At 42.7% G+C, this 15,571-nt stretch overlaps 1 protein-coding gene across 2 annotated transcripts in view; it reads left to right on the plus strand.

Annotated features, from left to right (window-relative positions):
• The window catches only part of kirrel1b (kirre like nephrin family adhesion molecule 1b), an 88,864-nt gene that overhangs the window by 47,913 nt on the left and 25,380 nt on the right, over positions 1-15,571 (plus strand). For both annotated transcript variants that reach the window (XM_030402944.1, XM_030402945.1), the window contains exons 2-5: positions 6,105-6,254; positions 11,736-11,885; positions 13,012-13,169; positions 15,026-15,176. In XM_030402944.1, coding sequence (XP_030258804.1) covers positions 6,105-6,254; positions 11,736-11,885; positions 13,012-13,169; positions 15,026-15,176 — 609 coding nt within the window. The remainder of the gene's footprint in view (positions 1-6,104; positions 6,255-11,735; positions 11,886-13,011; positions 13,170-15,025; positions 15,177-15,571) is intronic.

Consider the following 15,571-nt stretch of genomic DNA (forward strand, 5'->3'; position numbering starts at 1 on the left):
AGATTGCTTTTGACCTCTGGTGGCCATATCGGAAGTCTTCAGCTCAACAGTGGATGCATTCTTCAATGAATACTGCGACTGTGACAAGAAGTCCAGCAGATATTTTATGTTTCTAAGTTCTCTCCTTCTCCCAATTATCTGAATTTCAACAAGTATAATTCAAGAGAGGTAGGATTTGAGAGATTTTTTTTATTAAAAATGATTCCTAGAATAGTTTTTCTTTCCTTTCTTTCTGATTTTTGAACCAATCGAAAGCTTTCCAGTTGCTTGGAAAATGTGAAGTTACCTGTTAAGACTTACTTCTGTCAAACATGGCAAAGATGAGTGACACACGAAAGGGCATCAACATTGCCAGAATCGTAAGGGGGGAGGTCCGTGTGGTGTACCAACTGAAGGACTGTGAGTCAGGCTCCAGTCCGGGGTTTGCATCCAGACCAGCTGTAGGCAACAAATGCACTTTGGTTAAGGTTAGAGAAAGTTTGTGGCTTTGGATAAATGTTAGTCAACGTGGTGCACCCAAAGCTTCAATATTTGACAATTTGAGTCTCAAAAACCTACTTTTTCACAAAGTGGACCTTTAACCAAGTGCTGTGAGTTCCTGGGCATATCATAAAAACACGACATAATGGTCTAGTCACAATGGCTGCATGTATTGAATTGGACTGAAAGTTCAGTCAGCATTGATTTTATGTGTTTTTATGACATATGTCACCTATATGCCCAACGATGACAAAACATTAGTTTCTTATGTATTGGTGATGGTATTTCAGAGTTTGAAACTTACTGGAAAGCACAAAAAACTAAATGTTCATGACTCATCCTGCACTTGTGAACATTTACTAATTTTGCATCCAGAGAAACTCCTTCTCACATTTATTGTCCTCTGGCTGAATATATCTGTGATTTACCTGTTGGGCAGAAAGCTTAAGTTGCTGAGTTTCTGCTGACCGCTTACTACTGCTCACCATACTGGCCATTAGCTAGTTAGCTCGGTTAGCCATGCAGCTAGAATTCCTATTAGCGGACTCAAACATGAAGAGCAGGAAAACCACCTTGGTGCTGTGTTCCCTTCTGTTAAACCCAGAGCCTGTATCTGGTCCCATTCAGATTAAGTAGCACTGCATGACAAGCCCCTCCTTAGCTTTATGCTTATGTGAACCACAAAGCACTCTGCTAGCTGTCTCAAGGGAACTATCTAAAGCCCTGTTAATAGTTAAGTGAAACAGGTTGACAGCATATATGAACTCATGTCAACTAAAGTCTACAGGCTAAAATAGAGATTAAGTTGAGAAAACCAAAAGCCTGAAACTTGGAATGAGATGTTTTTGTCTTGAACTCACCGTAAGAACTCCTGTAACAACTACGCTCCTTGTATCTTGATATTAGTTTCTGCAGTGCATCAGGTTTGAAAAAGCATTTTGGAGACAACAACGAAGGATATGTTTTGTCATTTGGTTCTGTCTGTCTGGAGAGTCCGTTGTGAGCTACCTTGATCAAATGATGCAACACCATGAAATGCAGCTGGGTCGTGATGCCCATTAGCATTTTGAAGACAGATCGGAATGATGCCGCTTTTGAAATCCGATCAGGTCTTTAGATGTATGACTTCACTTTAACCGTCGCTCCCCTGTTAAATATTTGCTCGTCACCCAGGATTGAACCTGCACTTGTTTGAGATCCTGCTACAGCTCATCTATTCCAACAGTCGTCTTTCTTTTTCCCCCGCTCACTCTTACGACCTAAAAATTTCATAACACAGTGCAACGTGTTTATTTTAGACCTAAATGTTAAGTGTATAAATGGCTTGTTAGATAGTACTTGAAAAGATGTTTAATAAAACTCAGTCTGACGGAAAAGAAAAAAGAGGACACAGTGAACAAAAGATATTAAAGACATTAAGGATAATATGCTTGGACACTGAGGCTGTTATTGTGAAGCTCCGTCTATTGTACCACTGGGTCATTATGCAATGAGAGCAAAGACAGAGAGAAAGAGAGAGAGAGAGAGAGAGAGAGGAAGAGAAGATATACCTAACATCATCCCTCAGGGTAATGATGCAGGGCGGCAAGGATGAAGGAAAGGAAAGAAAGGAGGAGGTGGAGGAGGAGGAGGAAGGAAGAAGGAGGCTGGGAAAAGAGATTCAGACAGAGAATGCGGAGACAGAAAAAGACAGAAGACGGTGTGGGAAGAAGTGAGGACGATAGAAGAACGGGAAGAAAGAAATGTTGGATGCAGAGGGATGCCAGAGAGGCGGAGGAATAGAGGGATGGTGGCGAAAGACAGACAAAGTGAGGAACGGGACGAGAAAATAAGGATGGAAAGAGTAACAAAGAAAAAAAAAGGAAATGGCGGGATGTGCAAAGTTAGGTTTACAGAGACACAGAGAAAGAGAATGGATGGGTAAACCTGGAAAGAGAAAGGAGGAAGGAAAAGGAGTGATGAAAGAGAAGGAATGATGGAAAGAGGAGAGAAGACGCAAGCACATGGGAGAGGAGATAGACAGGGAATTTTGAAGTGGAGGGGGGCAGAAGAGAAAGAGGAAGTGTGTGTGTGTGTGTGTGTGTGTGTGTGTGTGTGTGTGCTGAGGGGGGAGGAGGAGGAGGAGGAGGAGGGTGGGTATCCCGTAGGGTTAATTACATCTCTGTTCTCTGTCAGTGCGGCTCTCTCCTCCGCGATCTGAGTCCCTGCTGCAGGCTGACAGGCCACACACACGCACACACACACGTACGCACGCACGCACGCACGCACGCACGCACGCACGCACGCACGCACGCACGCACGCACACTAATATATACCCACACGCTCATAAACACAGATAAATACACACTCATCAATGCACATTCATATCACGACACACAAACAAAAATGTTCTCTGTCTCCTCCTTTTTGTCTTCCTGTCACTTCCTTTCTCTCTCTCTCTCTCTCGCTCTCTCTCTCTCTCACACACACACACACACACACACACACACACACACACTCTACAACACACTGCAGTCTGTCCCAGGAGAACATGCGTTGTTCTGTTCAGAGTTATACACGAAGAAGAGGGCCCTACTTGTAATAGCTGTTAATTTTGCATAAATCATGCATAACATGACCCACATGTAAATCACTCATGTCAGCAGGATATCAGGTCCCAGTAGCTTCTTCTTCTTCTTCTTCTTCTTCTTCTTCTTCTTCTTCTTCTTCTTCTGTATTTTCACTGTTTTGTCTCAGCTCCTCTCAGGCTAATGAATGTATATTTGGCACCTTCATCAGCGGTGTCTAACTCATTATGAATAACTTTATAACTTCTTCATAAATAATAGACTAAAAGTATGTGTAAGCAGAGGATCTGCCTGTCAGGACTTGTCTGCCACTGATTAGATCGGCCTATTTTATCTCATTCTTGTGTCTAGTTGGAGATAAAGTAAGACATTGGAAATATCGTGTTGTGTATCTGCAGCGGATTCTAGTCTATTGGGCCTTTTTTTGTAGAACTTCTATGATCGTGTCTTCTTCAGGGGATTTCTCAGTATTTGTTGTTGGGAGGGCTGAATAGTTGAAGGTCAAAAGTGTTCAGCTTTTTAACCAATAAACTAAATAACGTTTTTTAACACAACTTTTGGCCCTCGCTCCGTTTGAAGGTGCATGATGAATTTTTTTCTTATCTGTGACCGGTAATTAGTGTTTTCAGTTTTTGGTATTTTAGTATACATATTCAACTGGTGGCCTGTAGGCCTTTAACAACCTTGTTTAAATAATTTTGATCATTTTGTCAGTACATTTATAAGCCCATTTATTGGTAAGGTCAGTTGCTAAGCACAAAAATACATTTATGTCATCAATTTTTTTTAACTCGGCTGATCAAGCAGAGGGAGTTTGTAGTAGTCAATGAGTTGAATAGGCCTGCAGTAGAAAGAGACTGGTCCTCTGTCTGCTCTTCAAACATCAGAGTGAAGTGGTGACTACTAAGAAGCAGTTGGCCTTTAATTTGGCGAGGCGACACACACAGACAAAATGATTCACAGGTACAAATGAAAGAATACAGTTACAGGCAAAAGGGAAACACAACAAACCAAGAAAACAAACAATACAGGCAAATAAACGACTAAATCAATAACGATAAAGTATGGATGTTAAAAACCCTGCAAAGGAAGTAGGCAGGGAGTCAGGGAGCGAGGACAGCAAAGTGATGGTCAACACAAAACCTGATAAATAATGCAAATGTTTGAGTCGGCTGTTATAAAACTTTGGGCTACAACTAACGATTAGTCTCAGTCGTCACAGTTTCCAAGAGCTCCTTTCAATTGATTCTTTTGTCCAACCAACAGTCCAAAACCCAAAGACTTTCATTGCTAATCATAAATCACACAGAAAAGCAGCAACTCCTCACTTTTAAGAAGCCGGAACCAGGAAACGTTAACATTTCTGCTTCAATATGGACTGAAAGGATTGATCGATTATCAAAATAGCTGGCCATTCATTTCCTTTTCAACTGAGTGATCAATTAATCAACTAATTGCTGTAGCTCTAGAGATGATATTTCGAATACACATCCTCTGCTTTATTTCCGGGCACAACCAAACAACAGCAATAAAGTGTTCTGAGGAAGATTTTCCCTTTTAACTTCAAACGGCGAGCGCAGCTATCCGCTCCCAGTCACAGCAGTTGTCTCCTTGATTTGGCATTCAAAAGGAAAGTTGATGAAACATCAAAGTGCCTCCTGTGAAGTCTAAAGATTCTTGTTTTCATTAAAGGAGCCTTCTGCACAAATAACATGACAGGTCGTGTAATCCTCCTGACAAATCAGCAAATCTCCCCGTTGTTTGCACCTTTGTGGTTGAATCCCGCCGAGACGTGTCCCTCAGAGCCACGGCCGACTTCATCAACCGGTTTTGCCTTAATTAGCTAATAGGATTGTTTTAACCATGATCCAAGAACAGAATAGCCTGCAGGAAGACAAACACCAACTCTGTGGAAGTGTGTGTGTGTGTGTGTGTGTGTGTGTGTGTGTGTGTGTATCCTCAGCTGTGTGACTCAATGTGAGTGAATGACTCAGTGAGGTGTGTGTGTTTGTGTGCGCATGGACTGGGTGTGATTCGATGTTGCATGTGCACAAGTGCTTCTCTTTGTGTACGAGATGGTGTGTGTGTGTGTGTGTGTGTGTGCGTGCGTGTGTGCGTGCGTCATCCAAGGCTCCACAGTCTCCTTCGCCGCCTTAATTAACGCGCCTTCTTGCAAGACTTTCCCCGGAATATGAAACAATTTTACCTGATGATGCAAACAGCTGAAAACGGCAGCGGGGTTAGTGCCTCGCCTCCTCACCTGACACTTTCTCTTTATGCGAGAGCGTTAATGTATGCGGGCGCTACACTTGTAGTTTTTATATCCATGTATTTTAGTGGCGCTGCAATTGCCAAAAGGCTTATTTTGCTGGAGGAAATGTGTGTGTGTAAGCAAAATCCTTTGTACTGTGTGATGAAAAAGAGCGGGCTGTATCACAGCTTGGCAATGATGTTCTTCTTGCTACACAAGTGCACTTGCACATCCATGCAGGCACACAAACACACACACACACACACACATACCCACGCAGAGACACACATAAGCCTTAGTGAAGTCAAGGGAAAACTCGAAAAAGGCGGCAAGAAAGAGACGAAACAGAAGCAGAGAGCACAGAAGAATGGCAAAAATGCAAATCCAAGCGCCTGGGCTCAGGGTCCAGTTAGAAACAGAAATGATTAGAATGATTCTCTAAAAGAAAAATCTGCCAGTTCTCCGGTGTCCCTCCATTCGGCCAATGCATATGCGCACAAACGCATTCAATTCCATTCAAAGCCAAACTGTCCTGTAAGAGAAATTTCACTCACAGACAACGGCTTGTATTCAAACACACTCACAATAAAAACACATACTAAAAGAGGAAAGAAAAAAACAGACTATACACAATAAAGACACGTAACAAATCAGCCCAACAGCCACCGTATGGACAAGCAGAAGTCGATAAGACTGAAGAGGGACTGTGTAGTTCGATACAGTGCAATAAAAGATGGCAGCTCACGGCCATGTCACAATGAAAGGAACTTAAAATTGATTTCCCTTCTCTGTCCCTCTGTTGCAGTCTGGTGCATTCGCTTCTCCCAGGAGCCCGCGGACCAGTCGGTGGTGCTGGGAGAACGGGTGGTGCTGTCCTGCGTGGTCTTCAACTACAGCGGCATCGTCCAGTGGACCAAGGACGGCCTGGCCCTCGGCGTCGGAGAGGGACTTCGAGGTGAGGGGAGGGGGAAAGAAATCCTGTCATGAGAGGGAGGGGATAAAAAAAAAAAATGGCAGCTTCTCCGAGCTGCAGGGATCAAAGTGGAGTGAAGAAGGGGGAATAACTCAGCCACGGTTTCGGTTCAGTTTTGACTGTAAGAACCCTGACAAAAGCTATTATGCCTGAAAAGTGTAGGGGCTTTTTAACATTAAGGGAATGAACACTGAGCAGAGAGGGAGAGAGTGAAGAGCCAAGAGGCGTGTGAGTGACAATCTGGGCAGAAATGAGTCCTGTATATCATGCTGAATTAGAGCAAATCCCTCACAACGCTGACAAAAGCAGACGCACATTCGCATTTACATTCTAAGCTGACACGCACATCCAGAATGACTTGCTGTGAGTGCAACAGTAGAATACACTTCATTTCAGCGACGGGAAAAGCATCATATGCAGCCAAAAGTGAGGCGAGTCAAAGGGTCAAAGCCACAACGGAGATTTTTTCTGTATTCGGGAAACTCAAAGTGCAAATAGAAGAAGAGGAAGAAAAAAACTGCAGAAGTGTCCCTCTCCACTGACCTCTAACCTGTTTGGCAAAATAATTCAAACGAGCTTTTGACCGCTGTGAATTACTGACTGCTGCTGTTGAAATCTTATGACAGCAGCTGCTGATAGCTCTTACTCTTTGCCCACGTTGGCAAACATTTCAGTAAAAAAAAATGATTATAGACAAAAACTGAATTTTATCGGTTGAACGAGCAAAAAGTCCCTGAAACAGAATCAGGAAAGCTCCACTGGAGGATGATTATACAGAATATTAAGCTGTTGTGTTTTACATCTGTAAGAAGGAGTGGTGGTGGAGGAAGTTCTGCGATATTTATACAGTACAACACTTTAATGTTGCAGCTGGTACAGCAACTGGCAGCTTCAAGTGGATTCAAACACTCTTGGCTAGTTAAAGATATGATATGTAACCTTTCTGCATTCAAATGTCTAAAAATAACTCAACATGTGTTGAGTTGTGTCACATTAAATGTTTCAGCAATGTTCAAACGTAGAAATGTGTAATCTTACTCGGGTACAGTAACAGTGCATTCATCCCACGGTGCACATCCTGTCGCGAAAGAGTCTGAATTCATCACCTCGTCCACAAACATATCTGCCTGGCTCATGCAGATACATTCTCATCAGCAGTGGTGGTTGTTTAACAATGAAGACGATGAAAGAAGAAGACAACGGCAATGAAAAATCCCCATGATCCTACGCCACATACTTCTTTTGCCTTGTTTTGGCTGAGCAATCCTAGCTGCAGAAATCATATACTCGGTGTTTAATCTGTGATAATACATCATCATTTATTTGTTATATAGTTCTTAATTAATAATCACAGTCTACAAAGTAACAGCAGAAAATGGAATTACTTAAGCAAAACAGAATCTCAAAACAGAACTTAAGTAGGGAACTTCCGTACTTACTTCCCACCGAACAAAGGCTTTATATGCCCATGGGAGTAAACAAAAAAAGCCCCAAAAGTTATGAAATGAGAACGAAGCACCAACAAAAACCTGCCTCCCATTTGTTCGTTTTTTGTTGTGTTTGTTGTTTTGAATCTTAATCTGTCAATTGATAAAGATTTTATCCATCGGTGGCATCTGGTGTCTTTGACACTGAGCGGGATTGCTGTGGCTTTTCTGCTCTGCGTCTACTTACACCAAACGATCAAACTGTGAGAAGGACTCCGACGTTTTGGTTCTTATTTGGACTCTGTGACACAACACATGACATGCATAACACGTTGATTTTCTTTTGTTAATTCCAAACACATGACAGCTAAAAAATGCTCTCATGTCATATTCTTCGCAAAAAAAGGCGATCCCTTCATCGCTTGAGTGAAATCATATTCCGGTGTACAAATAATGCGTCTCTCCATGCATTCGTATACACGTCAGATATTTTCTTTCATGAACAATCTAATAATGTACTTAGCAAAAAGTGCATTAGCAGTCACATGCTCTGTGCCCTTTCAGCTCGAAACCATAAAGCAAATTTCTCATCACACTGTAAATTAATCCACAGGGAGCTGCACAGACAAACATATCACACACACAGCCACCCACACACACATTCAGCCCGCCCCCGCGCAAAAACACAGACACATGCACACAAGTGATGGGCTGACATGTGATGTGAATCTTGTGTTCAACTCAATTTAATTCACAGGTTCAGTAAAGGTCAGCACGTCTCCGTCTCCCCGCCTTCTTTTACTTCTCGCTCGTCCGTCTCTCAAACTGCAGCTCCATCATCACTCGCTTCATGCTCTTCGCAGATCCCCCCTCCATTGTTTATCATTTCTTCCTCCTCTCCTCTCCTCTCCTCTCCTCTCCTCTCCTCTCCTCTCCTCGCTCTCCCTCTCATCCCTTCCTCCTCCCTCTCTCTTCCCGTCGGTAATGCTCTCTTTGTCCTTGTAGCCTGTTTTTTTGCGAGCGTGGTCCCGGCGACAAACACACCGGTGCTTGATAAACATGTTGTCCTCTTTGTCTCTTTTTGTCTGCTTTCCGGCCATCAATCATCGCCTTCTGTCCATTATTTATCCTTAAGTTGTCGGCGCCGCCGCCTCTCCCTTCATCCCTGACAGACTGTCTCTCAATCTTTTGCTTCTCCTTGTTTATGCTGTGAACGTGAAGTCACGTCCTCTGTGCACGGGGGGGAGCAGGTTTTTCAATATTTTTCACCGACTTGTAATATTAATTTGTTCCAATCCAAGGAGGTTGTTGTTGGTGCATGAAATCTGACATATGAGGGGCTGTTGTTCTGTGCCCTGTATGGTTTCATACAGCTGTTGATGACAGTGTGGGAGTGCAGATTGTGCTGTAAATTCATACCTGCAGTTTGCACACCCACGCAGTAGATAGTGTGTTCATTCACCGTCTGAAACTGTTTCCTCGACACTGTGCATCTGAATACAATGTGCATGAAATAGAGAGAGAGAAAAACCCCTTTAAATGTGTGATTAACAGTATGGCAACATGTGCATATACATGTGTGCATCATGTTTACAGATACTTAAAGCACAAACGCTCATCGACTCACTACCAGCAGGCATCAGTGGTGGTAGTTTATTGTTCGTCTTCAACCTCCTCCTCCTCCTCCTCCTTCTTCTCCTTCTCCCTCTCCCCGGGGTGCTTTCACCTCTGTGGTTGCTATGCTGCGAGGTGCTGGAGTGGATGATGTAATCTCCACTAATACTTTTGTCCCCCCCTCCCGCCCCCCACACATCCATCCACCCACCTTCCTCCGCTCCGCACCCCAACTGCCTGCCTTTGCCATCTGAATCCATGATGTCATGTTAGGATTGGGCACGGAGGATCAATGAGTGCCCCCTAGTGGGACGTCACGCTCAATTATGTCTTTGTCTGAGAGGCAAGGGTTCAAAAGGAGAGAGTAGGGGGTGCTGTAATTGGAACGGTGCTGCCTATAGTTGTGCAGTTTGTGTTTCATACAGGAAGTGATGTCAGGACAGTGTATACATGCAATGTTTGATCAGTGTTTGTCACCCCTGAGCTGTTTATCTCTGACTGTATTGCTGCATGCGTATTTTTACCATGTGTGTGTGTGTGTGTGTGTGTGTGCATGCATGCGCGCGCTCCTGTATTCATTACCTGCCTCTGTGTTGTTTGTGTAAAGGACATGCTATCATCTCCAGACGCTCTGGTTATTCCGACAAGGTCTTCAAAACTTCTGAAATAAATGCCATTAATGCTAAACACTATCGGTGTGTTAAGATAAAAAGCTTTGACATTTCCACATAAATTCGAGTCCTATTTGCCGCTCTCGGTCTTTGATTGATGTAATTGTGATTCAGCTTTTATCCATTTTCGTGAGGGCTTTTACATTTGCTTTATCTTGTAAACACGTTAGGTGTCGGCAGAGGACAGATCACAGTCACTGACGCTGAATAAAAGAAGCTGGCGAGAAGATGCCTAATTGATTTCAAAGGTTCCTCTTTGCTTTAAAGTTTTGGTTTTCCATATGCAGCCTTAGGAATTACATTTTAAAGGGTTAGTTCACCAAATTACTGAAAAGAATGGGTTTATGGGTTTGTATTCATCATGATGTTTTTGCTCTATTTATGCTACAACCCTGATAAAATGCAGTAGGTCCCAGCGGGATTGTTGTGGCCAATACCAATATTAGGGAGTAAAGAACTTGTGATACGTCAATATATATAATATATTGAAATATCATATTTGTTCCATTGACTTATATACACTGACAAAACAAAACAACACAACAAAACAAAAGAAAAATAAAAAGCAACATCTGACAGAAACTGTATCTCTGTTAATCTGGGTTTTCCACAGGATAGACTGTGAACAGTTTTCATAGGGACATAGCACTGTTTTCTGTATAACCCTTTGTATGAAATGCTGTGTTTAAGCTCCTGTCTCTTTAAGGTCACACCCTCCTGAATACCCAGTCTGCTCTGATTGGTCAGCTCGCACATGTCTGACCTGCTAACAATAACAAAGCAGCTTTGTAAGAAATACATTCTCATTGCCGAATTAGGCAATAAAATGTATGACAATGTGACACGTGACAAGTGTGATGTCATGAAGTCACGGTATTAAAGGCGGGGCTGCTGACAAGACGTTTCAGGACAAGTGTTATCTGTGGGAGAGAGGAGCTTCTGTTGGTGTGGACTTTGATCTTGTTAACCATCAAGATCTTTAACATGCACAAGAATCTATATCACACTGAAGGAAAAGGAAAGAATCCTAAGAGCATAATATGTCCGCTTTAAGTTTTAGTTTTGGCCGTCCAAGAGAAAAAGTTTGGTCACCCCTGATGCAGGTGAACCACCCCGTTTTATAAACTACATTTCTTTTCACATTCTATTATCTGTACTTCACCAGCCTAAACTTTTTTGACAGGAGCTGAACATTTCTGACAGCCAAAAATTTACTGTCAGTAAAACTCCCCACAGATTTTAAACCATCCCTCAAAACAAAAAACTATCAGCATGGGTGAAAATGCCAGCTCCAAAATGTGAACCTGGAGCTATCTTTCCCCTGTGGATTAAAATTTTTATCTAGTTTTCTTTTAAGCAGATAGAAATAAAGTGTTTTGTTCCAGAACCTGAAATACCCACCTGGATGCATCACTTATTGTTTCTAAAATAAAGATGATATTTTCCTGAGACACAGATCAGTTGTGAAAGCAGTGCCATTATGATGACTCATGACTGTAATAGCGGCGCGTAATGTGCCTATTGCTTCATGACCTCCTGTTTTAAAAGGCTTTCTGGCATGTTTTCCAGTCGACTATTTTTAAATTACATTCAAGAAGTTCTTTTTCCAAACACGGCAGGCTTTTCTGACCTTCAAAGTAACATGCATGACTCGTAGTTGAGGTAGAATGAAACGTCAACAAGTGCATGAATCAGAGAGTGAGTTGTCTCTCCATCTATTTAACTGTGAGTCCGGTGTATGTCTCCTGCAGCTTGGCCCAGGTATCGTGTGCTGCGGTCTCTGGACATCGGCCAGTATAACCTAGAGATCTCCAACGCTGAGCTGTCCGATGACTCCCTGTACGAGTGTCAGGCCACAGAGGCCGCCCTGCGCTCCAGGAGGGCCAAACTCAATGTACTAAGTAAGTGAACTCTCTGCACAGACATTTACTGTGGTTTTCTTTGAGCCACTATACATGTAGTCTGAGAAAAGCACCTTTTCATTTCAAGATGCCAGAGATAACATTTCTTGGGTTTAATTTTCTATTCTATGTTGAGACAATTCTGTGTCTAGATAGGTTTAGCCACAGAAACCACTTGGTTAAGGTTAGGATAAGGTTATGTTTTGGCCCACAATACCTGGTTTTGATGCTACAAAGCAGGCTGGACATGCCACAACGTCATGTTTTCACATAGTGAAAAGCGGAAATGAGAATTGTCCTGGTGGTTTCACACTTACAAATGTTGAAACACAGACTCGAACTGTGCTCACTGGCTTGGCAGCCTTGTCACCTACATGTAACTCCAGCACCATCCCTCTCAACTCAGGACATGAAAGTGAGCCAATAAATAAAATATGATCACGATATGTCAGGTATTGTAGAAATGTACATATGACACATACAAAATCTTTGGGTTTTCTTATCTGATTCCATCAGTCAAATAGTCATCCTTCTTGGCAAGTTGGCTTCCAGAGTTTCTCTGTGGAAACAGATTCTTATAACAAAAAACAATTATATGGTCAAGAAACAGAAAAATCCAAATTGAGAAATACTGGAGCAGCTGTTCTTGTAAATTGGAAGTTAGAAAATCCAGTTTGATTTGTTGGTGTTTGTAAGTTTGGTTAAAAAATCTTCTGGCTCACTTTCTGGGTGAAATTGCAGATGGATATTGTTGGAAAAACACCATAAAATAAAATAAAATACTGATGGATAGGTAGAATTCAATTTGGAACGGACACAAAGTTTTGGAATGGTTTTTAGAAATTGCAATCTACCAACAGCAAAGAGGTTAAAAGTCAAGCTGGTCATAACCTTCTTAGGAAATAGCTGGATAGCAGTTTTCGTGTGGTTTCATTAAAACCACATTCTCAATGTGTTTTTAATGGGCTGTATTGACTTCAGAGGTAAAAGAAATCATGAATTCATGCTCTGCTATTAGAAAGTAATTTGTAAATTTATTACAGTAATTTGTGAGTGTGTATGGATTTGTCTGCATGCTTGAGTGGAATTGCACATTTATGGATTTTTGTGTGTGTGTCTTCTCCAGTCCCCCCTGAGGACCCGGTGGTTGATGGATCCCCAGAGCTCCTGTTGATGGCTGGGACTCCGTACAACCTGACCTGTGTGACCCGCGGGGCCAAGCCTGCGGCCCACATCCAGTGGACCAAGGACGGAGTCGCTGTGGAGGGGGCCTACCAGTCCACGGTGACTCACACACATCCATGAAACACAGCACATTTACAAGTCATGCAGGAAAAAAAAAAGAGATCCACATTCTGGAAATCTGAAATCTCGTCTTCATGCTTTAAAAGAATCTGCACCACAAATTGCAATCTGCTTCTCAGTAACAGCCACGATGAGTCTGTTTGTTGTTTGTTTATATGCTTTTTGCCGTGGGCACTGCGCAGGGGAAATACAGTATGTACACCTCAGGCCGCACATCACCCCTGGAGTCCTGCACCAGGGAAATACAGTATGCAGCACACGCAGTGTGGTAGACACAGTCAGCACAAGACTTCCTCAGTTCTTGGTTAACAAAATGATAACATCTTGGCAGATGGGGACCATATTCACTAAGTAAGGCTTTTGAATGCTCACAAATGGGAGATTCTGACTTGCTAACTAGTGAGAGGCAGCAGTCTGTGCCCTGAAACATGGTTAGAGAAGCGATTAAAACAGTATTTATATTCAATTGTGCAAATTAAAGAGCACAAACATCACTGAAATGTGTCACTGGTATCTCTTTATGATGTCACACTGAAATCAGTAACTTGTAATGGAATCATGTCAACTTCTTACTCTGAAAAAGCTTTTGCTGCTCTGTCAGTATTCTGTGTAATGCCATCTTCATGCCTGTACATAAGATAAGAGACGTGCATGTCGATACAGCGCTCACACACCCAACACACATCAGTTACTTTCCACACTTTGCGGTCATGACACAACTTGAACCACACACAGATCCATTTAACCCATTTAATTAACACACCTGCACAGCCACAGACTCTCTCTCTTTCTCTCTCTCTCACACACACACACACGCGTATATAGGCAGGAACTTTTATGAGGTGACAAGTGCAATCGCAGTGATATACTTTGCACTCCTTTCTCCCACATTCACTCTGCTCACGCTCCTGTATACTCTCCTACACACATGAAATTATGCCCCTGCACACACACACACACACGTAGACACACACTCACATATGCACACTCATATGCTTTCATATGCAACCGGCATCGGCAGCAAACACTGACTCACACACTCAAACACAGATGTTTGCAGCCAGTTTTATGCCCCCCACACATGCTCATACATATTGCTGCTCTTATGTTACTGTGTTAGTGACCACGCATTTGCGCCACAGCGATGGCTCGTTTTAATGTTTGTTATTGCACAGGAAAAAACGCGTCTTACTTTCGAGCCTTTAATCTATAAAATGTCAGAAATGCCAATGTATATAAACATGTGATCTGCAGTGACATACGAGTGAAAAAAGCATCTTAACTGTTGTTACATCTTACAAATCTGTGAAAGGTTCCAGCACTGCTGCGTTACGTATTCAGGTCTCATTTTGAATGCAAGGGCCAGTGTCATTATAAAACTGAATTACTTGTGTTAATTGAAAGAACATTTTGTAGGCAGTTATTTTCTTGCGCCGACATTAAACTTCTGTAATATGAAGATGAAGTACAAGAGCAAGAACGTGGGTTTCTGTAAAACGTCTGCACTTTTTCCAACTTCTCCCGCGCCGTGTCTCCAAATGATGTTTGTTTCGTTTCTATCCTCAGATTGTTGTTTCCATTTCCACTTCACACCGCTCTCCATCCCTCTTGGCTCCATTAGTAACCATCCTATGTCTCCCTCCTCTCTGCCCCCCTCCTTCTCTCGTACTTCTCCCATGATATTTCCCATTCCCTCCTTTTTTTGTCCTTTTCGTCCTTCCCCATCCACCGTGCTCCTCTTCTTCTTTGATCTTTCTCTGGCGGCTCTCCTCACTAAATTCTGCTCACAAAATCCTCTACCCACAACCATCATGCTCTATTTCTTTGCCGAACAGGAAGTGCTACCAGACAGGAAGAGGGTGACGACCAGGAGCTACCTGCCCATCACACCAGCTGACACCGACAGTGGACGCAACTTCACCTGTGTGTCCAGCAACCCGGCGGTGCCGATGGGCAAACGTGCCACTGTTGCCCTCAACGTCCACCGTATGTTGGATTTGTTGTCTGTCAGAGTGTAAAGCTGCTCAGGTGACTGGGGCCAAACTGTTTCTGTGTAGACACATTCCACAATCACGCTATAATTTTTATCAGCTGCCCCAGCACTTGTCAAACTGAAGTAATTATTCAGGAAATACAACACATATGCTGTGTATATGAATTTACAGCCACCATTTTTCACCATTCTCCAACTTGGGCTGGTTCCAGGTTTGATTTAGCTGTTCGCAGTGATTCAGCGCCGTCTTTGGGGCCAGGGATTTTCTCCCAAAGCAGTACCAGCAAGTTGATTTTCTTCAACTTCTGGATAACAGGAAATCTTTTGTGTTAAAAGGGCTTTTCACACTTGTTTAAAAAGAAATAAGGAATGATTGCTCACAAGGAAA

The sequence above is a fragment of the Sparus aurata genome, chromosome 21 (assembly GCF_900880675.1).
Source record: "Sparus aurata chromosome 21, fSpaAur1.1, whole genome shotgun sequence".
Classification (NCBI taxonomy): domain Eukaryota; kingdom Metazoa; phylum Chordata; class Actinopteri; order Spariformes; family Sparidae; genus Sparus; species Sparus aurata.